The sequence below is a fragment of the Amphichorda felina genome (assembly GCF_050947745.1).
Source record: "Amphichorda felina strain 45539 chromosome Unknown scaffold_7, whole genome shotgun sequence".
Lineage (NCBI taxonomy): Eukaryota > Fungi > Ascomycota > Sordariomycetes > Hypocreales > Bionectriaceae > Amphichorda > Amphichorda felina.
The window spans coordinates 1156971-1175919 of NW_028145043.1; the positions used below are offsets into that span (position 1 = coordinate 1156971).

At 56.4% G+C, this 18949-nt stretch overlaps 4 protein-coding genes and 1 non-coding gene across 5 annotated transcripts; 4 read left to right on the forward strand and 1 right to left on the reverse strand.

Annotated features, from left to right (window-relative positions):
* Positions 1-1101: 1101 nt before the first annotated feature.
* ACO1O0_007164 (major facilitator superfamily domain-containing protein) lies at positions 1102-2996 on the forward strand (the record flags this gene model as incomplete). Its single annotated transcript, XM_083196538.1, has 6 exons — positions 1102-1413; positions 1485-1705; positions 1791-1953; positions 2015-2421; positions 2479-2653; positions 2742-2996. The coding sequence occupies 6 exons, from the start codon at positions 1102-1104 to the stop codon at positions 2994-2996; spliced, it is 1533 nt and encodes a 510-aa protein (XP_083047746.1).
* A 2146-nt stretch (positions 2997-5142) lies between these two features.
* ACO1O0_007165 (amino acid permease/ SLC12A domain-containing protein) lies at positions 5143-6956 on the forward strand (the record flags this gene model as incomplete). The annotated part of the gene is made up of 3 exons (XM_083196539.1): positions 5143-6580; positions 6677-6788; positions 6839-6956. 3 exons carry the CDS (start codon positions 5143-5145, stop codon positions 6954-6956), a joined length of 1668 nt encoding a protein of 555 aa, XP_083047747.1.
* A 383-nt stretch (positions 6957-7339) lies between these two features.
* Positions 7340-11278, reverse strand: ACO1O0_007166 (uncharacterized protein; the record flags this gene model as incomplete). Its single annotated transcript, XM_083196540.1, has 2 exons — positions 7340-10693; positions 10931-11278. The coding sequence occupies 2 exons, from the start codon at positions 11276-11278 to the stop codon at positions 7340-7342; spliced, it is 3702 nt and encodes a 1233-aa protein (XP_083047748.1).
* A 3834-nt stretch (positions 11279-15112) lies between these two features.
* ACO1O0_007167 lies at positions 15113-15214 on the forward strand. The gene has a single exon. It is a non-coding gene; the product is annotated as a tRNA-Gly (tRNA).
* A 1354-nt stretch (positions 15215-16568) lies between these two features.
* On the forward strand, positions 16569-18395 carry ACO1O0_007168 (uncharacterized protein; the record flags this gene model as incomplete). Its single annotated transcript, XM_083196541.1, has 1 exon — positions 16569-18395. The coding sequence occupies one exon, from the start codon at positions 16569-16571 to the stop codon at positions 18393-18395; it is 1827 nt and encodes a 608-aa protein (XP_083047749.1).
* Positions 18396-18949: the final 554 nt, after the last annotated feature.

An 18949-nucleotide genomic window follows, 5' to 3' on the forward strand; every position in this document is an offset into this window, starting at 1 on the left:
CCAAAATAAAATACGGGGACCGAGACACGTCGGGGGGGCGGCAGCCCCCCAGGTGCCTCAGTTGCCAACTGCCAGGTGCTCACGCAGCAAGCCGGTTTTGCCGATGGGCATCTGCATCAGCCTCTGGAAGCTCGTGTGCGTGGGACGACAGGGTGGTGGCAGTGGCAGTGGCAGCAGTGGCAGTGGCAGAGTACGAGACTGCGAGCTGCGAGCAACTGCAAGAGCAGCAGGTAAACGGCACGCCCCATTTGTCGCTGACATTCAGCCAGAAAGCGCATCGGCTTATTCTGCTGCTGGGGGTTGCGTTTTGCGGCCGACCAATATCTCCAACAGACTCCACGTGTCCCCCAACTAGTTAGTGCGAGTGTACTCCGTATCTGGGTCACCATCTAGATCCTACTCCGCTCGGTCGTGTGGAAGGGCCACGCCAAGCACGAGCTATCCATCATTCTACATCCGCCATGCCGGGCACGTTGTCCAAGTCTGCCCATATCCCGAGGGGTTGAGGGGGTTGAGGGGGCTCCCAGGGGCTCCAGAGCCGCCGCACCCTCTTCTAGAAGCTGGGGACACCGCCTGGTGGCACCGCGCTAGGACACAGCCAGCTAAGTTCTAACAATACTATATGCACTCTTTGCCAGATTCCCCTTGGTCGACGGTCCGGGACATGGGCCTGCGGGGGGGAAGACAGCAAGCCCTTGGGCCCCTGTTCGTTCCAATGCGTCCCCCAATTATTACCCCCTCCCTCCCCCCCCGGGTCCTGACCCGTCGCGGCTGATTGGTCTTGGCCCGGCCAGGAATGCCGGGTCAAGGGTGGGAGGAAGGCAAGACTTTCGCGTATTTCGTAGGGAGGCACCAGCTCGAGGCTCGAGCTCGACGTGTCCGGGGTGTCTGGAGTGTCTTGAGCGTGGCCGACGTGGTATTACCCAGGAAGCAAGTCAGATGCACTACCCTGGCCGTGTTGACTGATCATGTATTCCATAAAAGAACGAGGATCCGCAGCTTCCTTTCGCTGTCTTATCCCCCTCATTGTCCCCTCTTGTCTGCCCGACAGCCTCTGCTTCTTCCTCATACCAGAGCACGAACCCCATCTGCACCCCCAAGATGGATATTCAGGACAACAAGGCCGTGGGCGAGGTGCCCACCGCCAACATCGAGACCTCGTCTACCGAGAAGAACCTCACTGACAGGGATATCAACGATAAGGATGCCGCCCTGGGCAGCTACGAGGTCGAGTCGGTCGGCTACGACGCCGCCGGCACCAAGGCGCTGCTGCGCAAGACTGATCGCGTCCTGCTTCCCTTCCTCGCTCTGCTCTACCTCCTGTCCTTCCTCGACCGCACCAATATTGGCAATGCCAAGCTGGCCGGTCTCCAGGAAGGCCTGAACATGGTCCCGGAGAAGCTGCACTACAATGTAAGTTGACGAACTACACAACTTACTACTGATGATGAGAAGAAGAACACACTGACAACTGCCGTCGACAGGTCGCCGTGGCCATCTTCTTCCCCTTCTACGTCATTGCCGAGATCCCGTCCAACCTGGCCATGAAGCGCTTCCGCCCGTCCATCTGGATCCCCAGTATCATGGTCGCGTGGGGTATCGTCACCGTCCTGCTCGGTATCGTCCACAACTACCCCGGTCTGCTCGCTGTCCGTGCCGCGCTCGGTCTGGCCGAGGGTGGTCTCTTCCCCGGTGTCACCTACTAGTGGGTTCTCCCGCCCCCGCCCCCCACCTCCCGTGTGTTTATGGGACCCTTTGGAACAACGATTAACGTGTATGTGTCCCGGTAGCATCACCATGTGGTACAAGCGCCACGAGTGCGGTCTGCGCATGGCCATCTTCTTCTCTGCGGCCACGGCGGCAGGCGCCTTTGGCGGTCTCCTCGCCTTTGGCATCATGAAGATGGACGGCTTGGCTGGCCTGGGTGGCTGGGCCTGGATTTTTATCCTCGAGGTGAGTCGCCTCTTTGAAACCCCCCCTACTAGGCAGAAGATCTACTTGCTAACGGACCCAGGGTATTGCCACGTTCCTCATTGCTGTCGCAGCCTACAAGGTCATGCACGACTACCCCGCCACGGCCAAGTTCCTCAACGACGACGAGAAGAAGGAGATTGTGCGTCGCCTTGAGGAGGATCGGTCGGCGCTGTCGGACGAGTTCAACCTCAAGTTTGCCATGGACGCCTTCAAGGACTGGAAGATCTACGTCCACATGTTCATCACCATCGGCATCTACATGCCCCTCTACTCCATCTCGGTCTTCATGCCCACCATTGTCAAGAACCTCGGCTACACCAATGAGGTTGCCCAGCTCATGACGGTCCCGCCGTACGTCGTGGCCTGCGTGTTCACCCTGGCGGGCGGCTGGGCGGCCGACAAGCACGGCCAGCGCGGCATCTACATGATGTTCTTCTGCCTTCTGGCGTGAGTCTCCCTCCGAATTTTCTATGAAGAGGCTGTTTGCTGACACGATGTTTACAGCATGATTGGGTTTGCCATCCTTGCCGGAGCCCAGAACCTGGGCGCCAAGTACTTTGCCTGCTTCCTCATCGCCTCGGGTATCTACCCCAACGTGCCTCAGGGTGTGGCCTGGAACGGCAACAACATTGGCGGATCTGTCAAGCGCGGCGTGGGCATTGCCATGCACGTCGGATGGGTGAGTCCTGAGTCCCGAGCCCCTCCCCAAATTACCACAGGGGCCGAAGAGAAAAAAAAATGCAATGAGCTAACTCGAGCAAAAACAGGGCAACATGGGCGGTACCATCTCGGCCTTCCTGTTCCTCGACAAGTACGCGCCCACCTTCCGGCCGGGCCACCTCTCGCTCATGTGCTCGACGACCATGAGCTTCGTGCTGTGCGGCATCATGACCATCTACCTGCGCCGCGAGAACGCGCGCCGCGACGCCGCGTACAAGCCGCCCTCCGAGTACACGCGCGCGGAGATGGAGCTGGAGAAGGACAAGGGCGACGACGCCACGTTTTTCCGCTACACGGTGTAGAGAGTGTGTTTTGTTTCTTGAGTGCTGGGTGAGGAAGAAAAAGGGGGGGCATATATATACGGATATGCGGCACGCACACAGTTTGGCAGGCGGAGATTTTGAATACCCAGCGTGGAAATTAGACGAGGTGGCAGCCTGTGCTGTAATAGCAGGTGCCATGTTTATGCATACGAGTTGTAATTGTGCACGGCTAGAAAGGTCCTACTTGTGATGCATACATGCGATGACAGATGCCCCTTGACCTTGGCCCTGTCCAGGTATTTCCCGGTCACCAGAGCCAACCCCTCGTTGTCAGATATGCATGCACAAAGGGCTCCATCCTTCGATCCTAGCAAAGATTTGGCATGCGGGCTGTACAGAGGGGGGTTGCCTCGTGGCTGTGCCCCTGGCCCCCATCTGGTCAGTCTATCTATTCTCCCGTCTCGTGTTAATAGCATGGTATAATACGAGGACCCTGAACAGCCCTGGAACTTGTAACGCACTGGGGCCCGGCCTCCCAACCAACACCCAACTTACGCACTTGAATATCGCCGCATCAGTGGCGGGATCCTCCGTGGACCCCGTAGTAGCATCCATTAAGCAATCCACCAGAATAACGACGCTTCTTATCCAGTGACGTCAAGTACATATTCCATCAGGCAAGCACTTACTTTCGACAGACTGTACGGGGGTTTGAGCCAAGGTAGGCAGAATGCAACTTGAGATGACGACGGGGTTTCAAAAGCATCATTCGTGTATGAATAGTCGACTCCCCGAGTTTGATATATAAAGAAGAACCAGGGGCAGGGAAGCAATCGACTAACAAGACAACACTTTTTTTTTCCATAAAGCATCATCTTTACTAGTCATATAACATTAATCACTACTAAATCATTAAAAAATGAAGTCCATTGTTACAGCTGCCGGCTTCGTCTCAATGTTTGCCGCCCCCTCGCTGGCCAGTCTACACCGGAGGTAGGAATACATTTACTAAAGGTGGCGTGGCCGTCTCCACCAAAATATATCTCTTCAACAACAAACCGTCCTACACGGACGCCTCCGGTGGCGGCTAAGCTTGCGACGGATGCAAGAAGGTGACAATATCAAAGACTAAGAAATCGAGAGGCTCTAGTTTAGCCATGACAAGGAAAGGGACGGCGGAGATGCTGATAGACCTTTGAGTGCGTTTTTATCCCCTTTATCTGTCTCTGTTCTCCCTTGTCCTCAAATTCCTAATTTGATATGAAGCCATGTATCTAGAAGACGATGGCAAGCAGAGACTCCACGACGAGAGCAGCAAGGGGTGGGGGCCCTGCGGTCGCCCTGATGAGAAACATTGGCTCGAGTGCTTCGATGGGATTGGTGGTGGGAGTTATCTATATGCCCTTGGAGTTAAAGTCTAGCTTGGAGATATACTCCCGATTGGGTCTTCCAGGTGCTAAATTGTACCAAAATAGGCTATATCGAGCTAACTAGTCGCGAGTCTAATTGAATAACTGTTCTGAATATCTACGGCTATTTTCTAAGAATAAGTTACCTAGACTTGGAGTTAATATCCCTAAGATATTCTTAATCAGCTTATCCGAAGCCGGATTCCGCGCCAAGGACCTTGCCGTCTAGTATCTGTATGTAATTCAATTCCTTGCATTCAAGTACATTGTTGTTAAAGTACATCCGTACAAGCCACGTACCCCTGTGACTGTTCGGCAGTCACGGCACATGATACACAAGGACAGATGGCTTGGCTCGGCGGCCATCTACTGAGACGATGTATGCCGCTCTCCCTTCCATACTCGCTGCCGCGACGAAGCCGCAGATTTGCTTCGTGTGCTTATCTACATACATACTAGTACCACATACGGCATCGTAATAGTACTGTGTATATTTACGGTGGTAGTACGGATACGGATATGATAGTCAAGGTACGTACCCGGCAGGCCGAGTCGTGGATGGGCGGCGGCGGGCCGGAAGAGTGGGTCCACCAGGCCGGTTCAGGCCGATCTCGGTTGGAGGCCGATTGGTGATTTGACAAGCTGATTGCACCATCCCAAAACACCACCAGCCTTGGGCGTCTGACCTGTCTCACCCGCTCCCACCGACTACGAGTACCTGATACCACCTGTAGGCAGTAGCCCAGCGCGTGGACGCAAGCCGACAGGGTGCGCACATGCCCATCCCCGGCCCACCTGCCATGGCTGGCCTGGCAGCAGAGGACACGCATCGTCGTCCTCGCGCCTCGCCTGGCTCTGCCTCTGCCTCCGCTTCTGCCTCCATCATGGACGATGAAGAGGACCTCCACGCGCCCCTCATGGACCGCCGCCGCAGCAGCACCACCAACAACGCCGACCTCCTCACCGCCCATGAGGCCCACGACCTCCAGCGCGGCCTCGCAGAGCGCCACCTGGCCATGCTGGGCATCGCCGGGGCCATCGGCACGGGGCTCTTCCTGGGCCTCGGCGGCGCCGTGCAGACCGGAGGCCCCCTGGGCGCCCTTCTAGGCTACGCCGTCGTCGGGCTCATCGTCTGCGCGGTGCAGTTCGCGCTGGGCGAGGTGGCGGCGCTGCTGCCCGTGACGGGGTCGTTTGTGCGGCACGCCGAGTTCCTGGTCGACCCGGCGCTGGGCGTGGCGCTGGGGTACAACCTCGTGTACGGCAACATGCTCAGCATCCCCTCCGAGATCACGGCCATCTGCGTGCTGTTCCAGTTCTGGACCGACGTGTCGCCCGCGCTCTTCATCGTCGTCTTCATCGTGCTGACCGTCGCCGTCGGCTTCGCGCGCATCCGCGTCTTCGGCGAGGTCGAGTACCTCTTCGCCTGGCTCAAGATCCTGCTGGTCGTCTTCCTCATCATCCTGGGCTTGGTCATAGCCGCGGGCGGCGTGCCGGGGACACCGGCCGTCGGCTTCCGGTACTGGCACGACCCGGGCCCGTTCGTGCCCTTCATCGCATCGGGGGCCTGGGGCCACTTCCTGGGCTTCTGGGCGGCCCTGACCGGCGCCGTCTTCTCCTTTGCCGGGGTCGAGTCCATCGCCATGGCCGCCGCCGAGACGGTCAACCCCCGCCGGGCCATCCCGCGGGCCTGCCGCCACGTCTTCCTGCGCATCTTCCTGTTCTACATGCTGGCCGTGCTGGTCGTGGGCATGCTGGTGCGCAGCGACGACGCCCGGCTGGACGGGTCCTCGGGAGACGCCGCCCAGAGCCCCTTTGTCATCGCCGCCTCGGCCGCCGGGATCCCCGCCGTGCCCTCCGTCGTCAACGCCGTCGTCATCACCTCGGCCTGGTCCGCCTCCAACCAGTCGCTGCTGGCCGGGTCGCGCGTGCTGTACGGGCTGGCGCTCAAGGGCCAGGCCCCGCGCCTCTTCCTGCGCACCACGTCCTGGGGCACCCCCTACATGTGCGTCCTGGCCTTCTCCGCCGCCATGCTGCTCAGCTTCCTCAGCCTGTCGAGCGGTGCCCTGACCGTCTTCTGGTGGTTCGTCGACCTGACCGCCGCCGGCGTCCTGGTGTCGTGGTCCGCCATCCTGCTCAACCACATCCGTCTACGCCGCGCCCTGCAGGTCCAGGACATTCCCGCCTCCAGGCTGCCCTGGTACAACGGCTGGACCGGTGAGTCAACTTTCTCCTCTTGCCCGGTCCCGAGTTGCAGGAACGGGGCAGTTTAGTGCGTTTTACGCCGTTCCGTTGGGCTAACCTTCCTTTCAGTCTACACCTCGCAGGCTGCGCTCGTCATGTGCGTGACGATACTCCTGACCGGCGGCTTCTCCACCTTCACGGCCGGCAACTGGGACACCACCGTCTTTGTCTCCTCCTATTTGTGAGTCTCTCCACACCCCTGCGCCCCGCTCTCCCTAACCGCCACTTTAGGGACATCCCCATCGTCTTGTCGGTGTACCTGGGATGGAAATATCTCAAAAAGACCAGGATAGTCTCGCTCAAGCAGATACCCATCCTGGCCGCCCTAGACGCGGCCGACGAGCGGTAGACCTGCCAGTCACAATCACTGAAAATAGAGTAATAACAGTTGATCAATCTTGAGCATCTTGATTGCCGACAGATCCCCGGCTAGCTTCTGTCCCCTTCTATATATATCGGAGTGCTAATAATACCCCACTGCGAATGTTATCCCTTCCTCGTATCCCCTATCCAAATTAATAAAGGCTAGTAAAATAGTATAAGAAGCAAGCAACCAGTCCCTGCGCCTCGCAATGCTAGGCCGTGTCAAAGCACGCACCCAAATCCCCTAGTCCGTTTTCCCATCTTATGCGAGCGCCGTTGCTTTGCTGCAGACAAAGGGGATGAGATAGTACACACAGACTCATCTATATCCAATAAATGACCCACATCTGCATCTCTCGGAAAGTCGTCTCATGGCATTACGCCATGTCGCCACTGGTCCACTCTCTTCATGGAAGCACTCGCCATCGGTGCCGCACCCATATCCAAGGGTATTTGCATGCTGGCGCGGGCATGCATGCTCTGTTTGAGGGGACCGTATCCTCCCGTGGTCCCCACGTTGTTTATGGAGGCCCCAAGGTTGTTGATTGGTATGTAGGCGACCTGTGGCATCTGCATGCCATAGGCGCTCACAGCCGTGATGGATCGGTTGTGTCTCGCCATGTGTTCAAGCCCGTGCGTGTTTATCGCCGACGTAGACTGGACAGCCTGCGGGCCAAGCCCTCCGTTCCCGTCGTTGTATACCCCGCTCCGGAACCCTCCAGATCGGTCAATGCTGGGCCCATTTAGACTCGTCGGCATCTGCCTTCGAAAGGCGTCCATCCGGGCGTCTCGGTCTCTCGCGGCAAGTTTCTCCTCACCCATTTGAAGTCGCTCTTTCTGGGCACGGCTCTCTATCTCTCGCCTAGGGTGCGCAGAGAGCACATCGGCCATACTGAGTCGCTTGTTGATAGCAGGCCCCGGCTGGCCAATCAGACTATTGTAGCTCATTTCCCGCTCCCGCGCCTCCCTCTCTGCTTGCAAGCGCCGTCGGCGCTGTCCAAGAGTCTCTTCCTCCTCGTCACCGGCGGCTGAGGGCGCCATGTTCTCCTTGTCCTTCTCGTCCGAACCCTTGTCTTTGGGGTCGTCGAAATCGCCGAAGTGGCCGAGAAGCTCTGCAGAGAACGAGCTGCTAACTGGACGGGCACGGGGTAGCTCCTTGGCTTCGAGGCGTCGCTTCCGCTCTCCCAGCGTCTCCTCCTCGATCTCTGGTTCCTGGGGCTCCGGGGTGATACCTCCCGATCGCGGCAAACTGGAGGGGGTCCGAACATGCCCGACATTCCCGCCAAGGTGCGCTGACAGGGTCGCAACGCTCTGTCGCTTCGGGATCCCCATGGACACAGGGTCCTGGCCTTGGAGGCGAGCCCTGCGATGGCTAAGGGGCTCGTTGTCCTCTATTTCCCGACGCTCCAGCAAGCCTATGGGGCGTTCCAGGTCGGCCATGTTCTTCGCGCCCTGGTGCTTGGCGGCGATAATAGCCAAGGGCACGTCCTCGTCGTCGGAACCGTTCTGGTCCAGATGCGCGTTGGGATCCTCCCAGGCAAGGTTGACTCTTGTAACCTGGCGGCGTTTGCGTTGGGTTTCGGCCACTGCATCCATCTCCAGCAAGGTCATATGTGACCCCTGGGCACCCACACGTGGTTGTGTCCGTTGCCTCTGTTCCTGTTTCCGCAGCTGCAATTCAGCCAATAGCGTCGTTGGCTGCCCAACATAGTCGCCATCCTCATCAGACTCCTCTTCACCCGACTCATTGACACCATGCCGCCGGACGCTCCCCCCATCGCTACCTGCAAGCATTTGCGTTTCGGCGAACCCTGACTCTGCGCGGCCGTCACCCATCCCCAAGGAGCTACAGGTCCGGCTGTGGCCTTCCCTAGCCTCGCTCTTCTGCTCGCTGTTGTGGCTGCGGCGCTTAAACCATGATCGCGACGATCTCTTTTCTTTGAGGTCTTTTCCGGCAGATTCGGGCCCGAGGGACGACATAGAAGGCTTGGGCTTGTTCTTCTTTTCCTTTCCATAGACTTCGTCGCCAAGTTTCCCGGCAAACGCGTGGTTCGTAAAGGCGCTCACGGGCGCACTGGTTGACGCATCGAGCATGCTGTCAAGAGTCGCCATGGCGGATCCTTCCTTTACTTGCACCTCGGGTGCAGCAGGGGGAAGCTCGAAAAAGGCGCTTGCACGAAGCTGTGGCGGGAGGTTGCTCAGTCGCGATGCCCGGGCTTTGCGGTTATCCGGCTCATTCCGAGACAGCTCATTCCTAGACAAGCGCTGCGGGCGCCGCAGCGGCGCCGGTTCATTTGCTGGCTCGGGTTCGGGCTGTGTTGTGGTCGTCTGGTCCTCCGCACCAGACCACTGTTCCTGAGACAGAGCAATGAAGGACCCCCTATGTCCAGCCAGAGGGTCTGGGAGAAAAGTTTTGGTCGGCGCCTCGGGCATGCCAGACCGTCGCTTCGCCTCCAGCTCTTCTGACTGCTGGTTGGAGTCCAACATGGCACTCAGGACCTTGGAGCGGCGATTCTGCTGCTGCTTAACCTTTGGCTTAGTCGACAGCTTGGGGGGCAGGTTCAGCATCGCCGGGACGCGAGCCGGGTAGTACAGCATCTGCTGCCCAGTCATGGGATCAATATATGACTGTGGCCGCATCATTTCTGGAGGAGCCAGATGCGGTATCGGAAATTCTGGGTCGTGGACTACGGGCAACAGTCGTTCGAGTTGTGAATGAGGTTGCTCCGGCTCAGATTCGCAATGGACGCCGTCAAAGTCGACAAATGCATCCTGTGCTTGCTGGAAGGTATTGACAGAGTGGGAGCTGGAAGGTCTCGCTGGTTCCTCGTACGGCAGGTCCAGCCGTGAGGTTTGCTCCCCGTATCTCGCATCAGCCTCGAAACCGCCGTCTAGCATTTGGTTGAAGGCATCGGTGCCGGAGACGCCCACGGGGCTTTGGTCCATGGGGCGAATTGTAACATCGTAATCGTCCAAGTCAGCTTCGATCGGTGGCGCAGCGTCGGCAGCATCCAATACATCCCTAGTCAAAGATGTCGGTTCCGACTCCGAGATCTCAGCGAGCGACAGCTTGGTTGAACGAACGCTCCTGACCGAGGCCTTACCAGGGCCATGGCGTGTCAAAACGGGCTCGGCATCGAAATCTGGCCGGCTGGTTGAATTCTTGGAGCCCGACCGAAGACGGCCAGTCAGTGAGTGGTTAGGGGACATGATGAAGCCGCCCGGCGAGTATCCTCCGTGACGAGCGGCAATATTGGTAGCAACTATGGACGATGCGTTGGAGAGGTGTCGCTTCAGCTGGCCGACAGCGGGCAGTGCGTCGGTGGTGGGGGCGTCGTCGTTCTGAGCTCTGAGGCTCGCGGCTAGGATCGATGACCGGCGACTGTCGGATCGTTTCAACTCTCCGTGCAAGTCCCGAATGGCATCGTCAATGGAGCTGGTCCCCGTGGACAGTCTCTCCGCAGTAGCCTCAAGTTGTGCCACGTTACCGACAAAGGCAGAACCACGGATCGCCTGCTCGGGTAAATGGTGAGGCTTGATTGACAATGGCGTACTGGTACCGGAGGAAGGGAGAGTAATGGGTCTGGGGTGCACGATCCTGGTCTCTGGTAGAACGCTGCTTGTGTGCAGAGGAGGGAAATCCTCAGTCAGCGGGGTGGAGATATTTGCAGGTGGTGATTCTGTTCTGAAAAAGGGATTGTCCGTGTTGGCGCCAGGGCCATGCTGTTGCGGGTGGTCAGGATCGAGGCGACCCCTGCCAGCGAGGCTGGTGGATTGAGGCGAAGCAACAGGGACGATTTTCTCTCGGCCCTCGTGATCACGGACCGTGTTTAGTCTCAACGCTGATGCATTAGCATGTGCAGACGCCTCGGCTGCGAGTACGGAAGGGCGCGTTGTCGTTGATGCAGACGTCTGCGCTTCTGCTGGCGCGTCTGTTGGCGCTTCTGCTGGACCTCGTACTGTTTGTGACATGATCGACAGCGGACGGTGGTGCCCCACGCCACGGAGGGCGCTGAGGGCGCTACTGACTGCAGCGGCTGTTGCCGGCGCCTTGTTGGAGCCTCTCTCAGTGTCGGTGGTCCAGGCCACCGTGTCGGCACCAGCAGCATCGACGGCAAAGTCGTCGACGAGGCTTTCTGGCGTCAGCAAAGTATCAGGCGCGGGGCAGAGATGGTGCGGGAGTGTCGAGTCGGGGCTCGTTGTCGTCGTGGGTGTAGAGATGGGCAGCGGCCTCGCGCCCAAAGTTGCGCTGGACTTGTTGGGGTCGTTGTCGCAGTCGGCAGGACACGGCGCATGATGTTGCCCCATTTCTGCTTGCAGTTACAGGACGCTCTGCGTGCTGATGTCCTGTGCTGTGCTAGACGAATCTGGAACACGCCAACAGTGGAGGCCCTCGTTTGCAAGGCTCATGCGACCTCGTATTGCTTAGATGATGACGGTGACTACTCTTTTTTTTTCGTCGTTGCTCCAGCGGCGGGCGATTCTCTCGTGCTGTTGGTCTCTTCATCAATCAGCTCGACTGCTGTGCATGCGACAGTAAGGTTCTGGGTGGCTGCAGTGGTGATAGGCTTGGTTTCGCAATGGCCGAGACATGCCACGGCGATGTGTCTGGGGCAACTGTGAGTAAGGGATTGCAGCACTAGTGCTCATACCGCGCTGCTCCCGATAAAGGCCGGCAAGTCATAAACCGTAGAGTAGAAGCTGAATGCAAGACGATAACAGGTCGGGCTGATTGAACGAATATGGGTGTTGAGTGAGGACACGATCAATGACCACCTTGGAAAAATTGCGAAGCGATGAACTTGGAAGGCACGGCCGCCAAACAAGGAGCACAGATCCGGGACAGAATTCCCCGTCGACCAACAGGGAAAGAACGAACACAAGATATAATAAAGGTTGCGGGAAAGAAGGTTGTGACTGGCGGATGATCGGCAGGATGCCGCAAAAGCAGGATCGACAGGTCGCACAAGGTTCCCTTAAGCTGCGATGCACACACAAAGCGCTGCCCTGCGCAGCCTTGTTCGGACGGTGAGGCAGGCGATGAGGCAGACAGTGAGGTAGTAGTCCAAGTTGTGAGGCCGTCGTGTAAATCCGGGGGTGAGTTTCGCAAAAATGCTATCGAGCTGTACGGAGTAGTCCTATGCCGGCACTTGTATGTACCTCTAAGGTGCTGTGAGCATGTGCCCGGGTTCCAGGCGGCGATGATCGGTGATCTTGTTATGCGGGTCTCGTTGGGCGCGAGCGCTAGTTGGAACCGTCGTGGTGGTGTTGTCCGTGTGGTGTGTCGAGCAAGCGAGATGGTGGATCAGCAGGGACGTGCTCACAGGAACAAGTCGGTGGGTGGGTTTTGGCGAGACTTGTATGAGTTTATCAGGTGTTCAAGTTAGGTTTGTTCCTTGGAGATGGCGTTTGCTTTTTCCCGAGTTGAAACTGGTGGCAGCCGGTGGCTGTCGTTTGCAGTCTTTTAGGGTTTCTGGGCGATGAGCCAAATCCTTTCTCCAGGGGCGGGCAACCTCTCTGTCCGCTTCTTCCGCTATCGTCGTTGGGCACAACGGCAATGCGATGAGCGTAGTGGGGCGACGATTATGGGGAGGATCTCGACGGGAGGACACATGTACTAGTACAGTATTATATGCTATTTGCGATGTTTGCGGCTAGCTGCCGTGGTGTTTGCTTCCAAATTACTCCCACCGTCTTCGGCACCTCGTCACCATTGTCCTTCACAGTGACGGACAAGATCCCAGGCCTCCCTGCACAGCGGCTCCAGCCGCCCGAAAAGTCCAATTTCGCATCTGCAGAGGCAACTGACAAACATCGACGATCGAAGACGCGACGACAGAACGCGCAGTGTTCTCAGTAGTGATGCCGTCACCACGTCACATTCAAACGGTCTTCCTTGGAACCCCCTGTCAGCAGAGTCCCCCCCCCCCCCCCCAAAGCCCCAGTATTACCAAAATTCCAGAACAGGTCGAAGCAATCTTAGCCGCAGCACCGGTATTAGTAGCACGAGTACGGAGTATACGTACATTATTAGTACGAGTATCTGGCCAAATTCACAAATTCGCTGGCTCTGGCACTTCAGCCTTGACAACCCTTGGTTTTCACCAGTCCCCTTCCCTTTTTTCCGTCTCCATAACTGAGCCGCCTCCCGCATGTCTCAGGTACATGAGACGAGAACAGGGCGATCCAGCGAGCCGGAAGCGGCACACCGGTCATCGTCGGGGCCAATGGCGCCCAACAGAAGTTGGATGCGCGTCGCTGCTATCGTTTTAGCTCCCACAACCTGTTCCAAGTTTTTTTGGTCTACAGGGGGACCCCGGTTCGTTAGCCCGCGCAGTCCATTAACTCCATCGAGGTTCGAGCATTCCGATGCTGCCATGTCTCAAAGTCCCTGTTATCCATCAGGTACGTACACACTACGAGTATGTACTCGTAGACCGTACATGCGAAGTCTCATAGGTAAGTACTGCTCGTACGAGTATGTGATAGTAGAACGACAAAGCGCGGAGGACCGTGAAATCGATCCCGTCTGGCATGGCCGTGGAGTCAACCCAGATAGTTGAATGGGCAAACTCGTGGCATCTTGATAACGGGATGCCTATCCGTACAACCCACCAGGGTTGCTTTACGAGATACGGATACACGATACTGGACGTCAACAACGGGTTCCACCAACGCATGTGTCTGTACTCGTAGCCATGCAGCACCCCAAAAAGTGGCGGCCGTGGTCAATTGGACATCATCTCCCTGGCGGGGTCATCTTTCTCAACGGCTGTACTCTGTACATGTACACACCTCGCATATTGTATCTGACCGTGGCCATTGTTGGGCTGCTTCCCATTGCTACCTACCTATCGTACGTCCATGCAATACATTCCTCCAAAATCATTTTACAATCTAGGCCGAGTTATCAAATAGCCAGAGCAGACACTGAGAAACAACTTCAAACAACCACAGTTTGAGATCTAACTGTGCCACGCTCCACGGCATCCCGACCCCGTATCTCGGGGCACATTTCGCTGCATATACTCGTGCTGGGCTCTTATCCCATTTCTGATTTAACCCCCGACGAAAGTAATATAGGGGCGCAGAACATGGTTTCAGTGCCATTGTCTCGTCTCATCTATATTTCCGCTATGGCGAAACGCAGGTCCGTGTAACATCATTGCCCTCTGAAACAACGGGCACTAACACGCATACATAAAACAGCTTGAGTTGTCAATGCAATGGCACGTGTTCATTAGACTTCTTCACAATAACTGACAAAACCTTATTCCAACTGGATTTTACCTCAAGTATCCGTAAACCCTCGGACACCGTGCTTAACTACCTGTGGAGTCTAATGCAGTTGTACCTGTTGTTTTGGATATAGGGTAACAACTAGTATACTAAAACTACTACGTAGAACAGGGATGAATACGGAGTCCTCTATTATTACGTACTACTCCGCAACCCCAGAAACTCATCTCGTCCTACATATCAGTACTACCAGTCAAATCGTATTTGCGGGTAAGACTTTGGGGGGCTGGGGCAAAAGGCACGTTCACCGCTCTTAGGAGCTCACGATGGCTTCATGGCTGAACTGGGTGGGCCAGCCGTTGGAGAGTGGTTCCTATAGAAAAGAAGGAAGCGGATCTTGGAGGGGGTCTTACGAGCCGTCGCACCAATGAAGTAACGGGATGCATTTCTCGTACTTGGCTAAGGGTGGTCCTCTGCCGCATTATACAGTACGACGTACGTGCTAGTAGTAGTAGTACGAGTACTTTGTACTAGGTATTTACCACTACTACCTAGTACCTATCATAGCAGATCTTTCTACCCGAGTTTATAGTTTTATTTCTTCTTCTAATTTTCTCTTGGCAAGAACCAAACAAGCAACTGCATCATAAATTTGAAGTTCAATTCCAATGCCTGAAGCAAGGTTCGGAGAGGCTTGTCGAGGTAATACGAGTACCAAGAAAACGGGCAAACAGGAGGTGCCATGTGGAGCCTCATCTTTCAGTTTCTTCGTCTGAGACTGACGAAATGAGTCAAAGCTCTGGAGCAAGTCAGTAAGTTGGCTCCCCTGGTTCATGAGAAATCTTCCCAATTTGTGCAGCGAAAGGTCATATACAACTTCAGCTTTCCGCTAAACATCAATCGGCGTGAGTGGTGTAATGGTAACATAGTTGCCTTCCATCGATTGCGACACTAGTCGCTCGTTGAAATAAGCAATTGTCCAGGGTTCGATTCCCTGCTCTCGCATTGTCAATCCACCATTGGAAATTTACTTTTTGCCCCTCGAATCTTTTTGTCCAATGACAATGGCTGCTTTATACTATTATCACTATGTACGAGTTAGTCGTACTTCTGCCACTTTTTCGTATTATCAGTTGGTTCAGTTGTCGCAGAACAATGTCCCCAAGCCGCCAACCTTCCGGCGCCTAGCCACTGGTTCATGGCGCAGTCGTCGAGCAACTGACACGAGTCGCATTGCGAGCTCCATGAACCCGGGCATAACGGTTCCCACAGGCTGCATGCTATTTCCGTAGAACCCTGCGGATACTTGGCGGAGAGGTGATTCATGACCGTTTTGCCTCCCTGGCTCGTATATCCTGTGGGTCGAGGTCGGTAAAGTCGGTGCCTGAAAGCGGATGGTGTTCTGGGCTCTCAGGCACGGCCAGAACAGTCGTTAGTTAGTAGCTGCAAGCGGATGCACCGTTGGCACCCTTGCGAGGCGAGGCACATGGTCTCGATTTCAAGGTCGTAATGGGAACGGCTGGGTGGCTTTTATTGGCCGTCGAATGAGCAATTGTCGGTGAGGGCGGGAGTAGTGCAATTATTGCCGAGGACGATTTGAGTTCAGGCACAGGGGGAACGGGGAAAGCCATTCAGTTATGTTGTTACTGAGCCAACTATTGATGATCTGGAGTCTTCGTGGCCAAGGCTCAAGATCGCCAGCTTTTCCGCTTTCACCTGGAGATGGGGACGGGAGGCTTGGCTTTCTTGGGGAGAGAAGCCGCGAGGGGCTTATCGGGGTGGGTGGTGATGGGTGGTCGGAAACGGGAGGGTCTGATAAGACGAGAGGTACTTCTACAGTGCATACTCACACCCCAATTTCGAGTTGTTGGGTGCCTATGAGCGTAAGACGTGGACAGTGCAGAGGGGGCAAAGGCCCGTGCGCGCACAGTCTGTGCACCTGACTGAGTCGGGAATCCACGCGCCCCACCATCCGCAGGCGCGAAAAAAGATCGTGAGCTGCACCAGCAGTGCCAGCACCGCTGTCGGCGGTGGGCAATGGAGAGTCGGTCGGTGGGCTTGTGACATGGGCGATCACCTCCAGGTTTGTCCCTGGTTGCCCCAATGCTCTCCCGCATCCTCCACATTCGCTCTTCATCAATATCTTCATCATTCTTCCTGCCCCGCCTGTTCTTGATTGTGCAACAAATCTCCTTGCCACTGAGAGTAATATTATCTGGTGCCCCAGTCTTATCCGTGCCTCTCCTCAGCGATCACCGTCGCCGCCACAAATATCGACATTGAACCCCTAGATCTTCATCCGCCAGGCATCCAGCCTGAGCACTGAGCACGACCTGATTCCACCCTGCGGCCGCCGATCATGGCCAACCCAGATGAGCCACGACGGCGGTTCGCTCCTGTCCCCATCGAGACGACATTCCAGTCTGTTCGCAAGGGGTCGCATGCCCAGCAGCCTCGAATCCTGCCCATGGCCGAGTTGACCCCTGATGCATCTCCGCGATCTCTCTCTCCCGCGCCTCGCGAGCTGGGTGAGCGCCGCCGCTTTGCCCCTCAGCTAATTGAGACGTCGCGCCGAGCCCGCAGAGTGGGTGATCCCGGCCCTGCCACTCGACCGACCGACAAAACCGACATCACTCCTTATACCAAGAATATCTACACGGCCAAGCCAAAGGCGAGGCGGAGACTGGACTCGAACGGCGAAGATGACACACCACGGCCCATGCCGCCCACGCGGCGCGAGACCGAGGATGAAGGCGTCAAGGAGTACCTCTTGGAGCTTGCCGCCAAGGAGGCCGAGCGCCAGATCCAGGAGACTGCTCTGGCGGCTTTTCCCAACAGCCGGGCCCGTGAAGGCGGAGTAGCACATTTTTACTTCCGAGAGAGCTCCGGTAGCGAGAACTCTAGCGACAATGTCTCCCCGTCTAATGACCAGCGCCAGAACAGAGGACGACGCAAGTCGTCTCATCTTGGTATGAATTGGTGGCACAAGCACATGCAGGATCATGCCCAACAGCTCGCCCGTGAGCGGGGCCAGCCTGAGATGGCCATGGACGACGACAAGGGCGTTAGGATAATCTCCGACGAGGAGCTCGACCAGATGGACCTCTCGGTACCGCCAGATCCGCTGTGGACGACGTCTGGTAGGCTCGACCCGGAGGACCGGCGGGACTCCATGGCCCAACTTCCGCCCCTCCGACCTTCTCGCCTGGCGCCGGGTGCGCAGCAAGAAGACGAGGCTATGACAGATGCTCCACCGCCTGTGGTCACAAATGCCCCCGAGCTTCCTTTCCCCACATCATCCTTTAAGCCTCGCACCGATGCCAACGAGGGCCCCGGCCGGCCGTTCGGTGCATTTGGCCTGAAGCCCGACTCTCCTCAACTTGAGAGGATGCGCAAGCTCGCTTCGCCCCCCATGCTTGGCAAGGAACTGACCTTCCGGACGTGCCCTTCGCCCAAGTTCACTAAGCTGGAGCCCAACCACCCGTTTATGCAGCATCAAGACGACATCAGGAACCGTGACCCCACGGGCCAGGGTGGCCTGTGGAATGGGTACTGCTGCAAGACGGCTATGGATGGAGACGACCTCTCGTGTGGCCACATTGACGGCCCTCGCATGATGGCGACACCGTATGTGCCGGGGACTCCTGCGGAGCTGTGTGACACCGACACCCGCTCCATAAGCGAGGAGCCAGCGTCTCTATTCTCCTCAGTCGGCTCGTCCGGAAATGCTAGCGGGTTATCCGCCGGCACGGCCGAGCACCGCCTGAAAAACGGCCAGTCTAAGGGGCTGCACATGCTCCATAATGTGGACGAGCGGCTGCAGAAGGAAAAGGCCCAGGCAGAGCGCAATGAGAAGATTGCGCAAGAGTTTAATGATGTTTTTATCACCCAGGTGTATAACTATCTCTCTCTAGGCTATCCAGCCATGGCATGCATCTTTGACGACGAACTCTCCAAGATCAGCCGGATGAGCTTGCTGGATCTAAGAGGGAACGACGATAAGCAGATGGCTAAGGGCCACATGCTTGAGATGAAGCTCGACGACACCTCTGAGGAGGAGCGCTGTCCGCGGTGGCGGGCACTCAAGATTTACATTACCGAGTGGGCTAGGCAGCACCCCAATCTGGATAATCTTGATCCTCTAGCGTGGGGGGTGCGGGAGAGAAAAGGCAGCTGGGCTTTCTGAGGATATTATGTTTCCTGCGCTAAGAGACCAACTGTCCATTATAAGCTGGAGTCATGGGCATATATTTGGCGAGCCATTGGCTTTATTTGTTCATTGGCAGGCGTTTATATACTGGCATTGTGTTGCCAAGGGGTGTTAAGACGACTACCCCCTTTATTTCGTTCTTTCATATATTCGAAAGGGTATCGGTTTGGGTTTGCGGGAATGCGGAAAGGCAACAAGGTTTTTGCATCAGACGGACATAGGCCTTATATCAGACATTGATTCTGCGAGCGCCTCGAGTTTTAGAGGAGGATTGATTGTACATTGTCACTTTACGATGACCATGTTTCGTGAAATCCGAAGCTATACATATTCGATTTGTCATTTCTCCTGGTACAGATGGTACTATAGCAGACGAGTTCGTATACTGGATACAAAGTGTTCTTGGACTTTGATCGCCTGCATCGTTATAACGGTGTAGTCTTATCAGAAGGGTAATGTACCTACGAGTATTAGGTGGACCTTGGATAGTATCACTTATTAGCAAGCCTTGGAAGAAGCGGTCAATAACG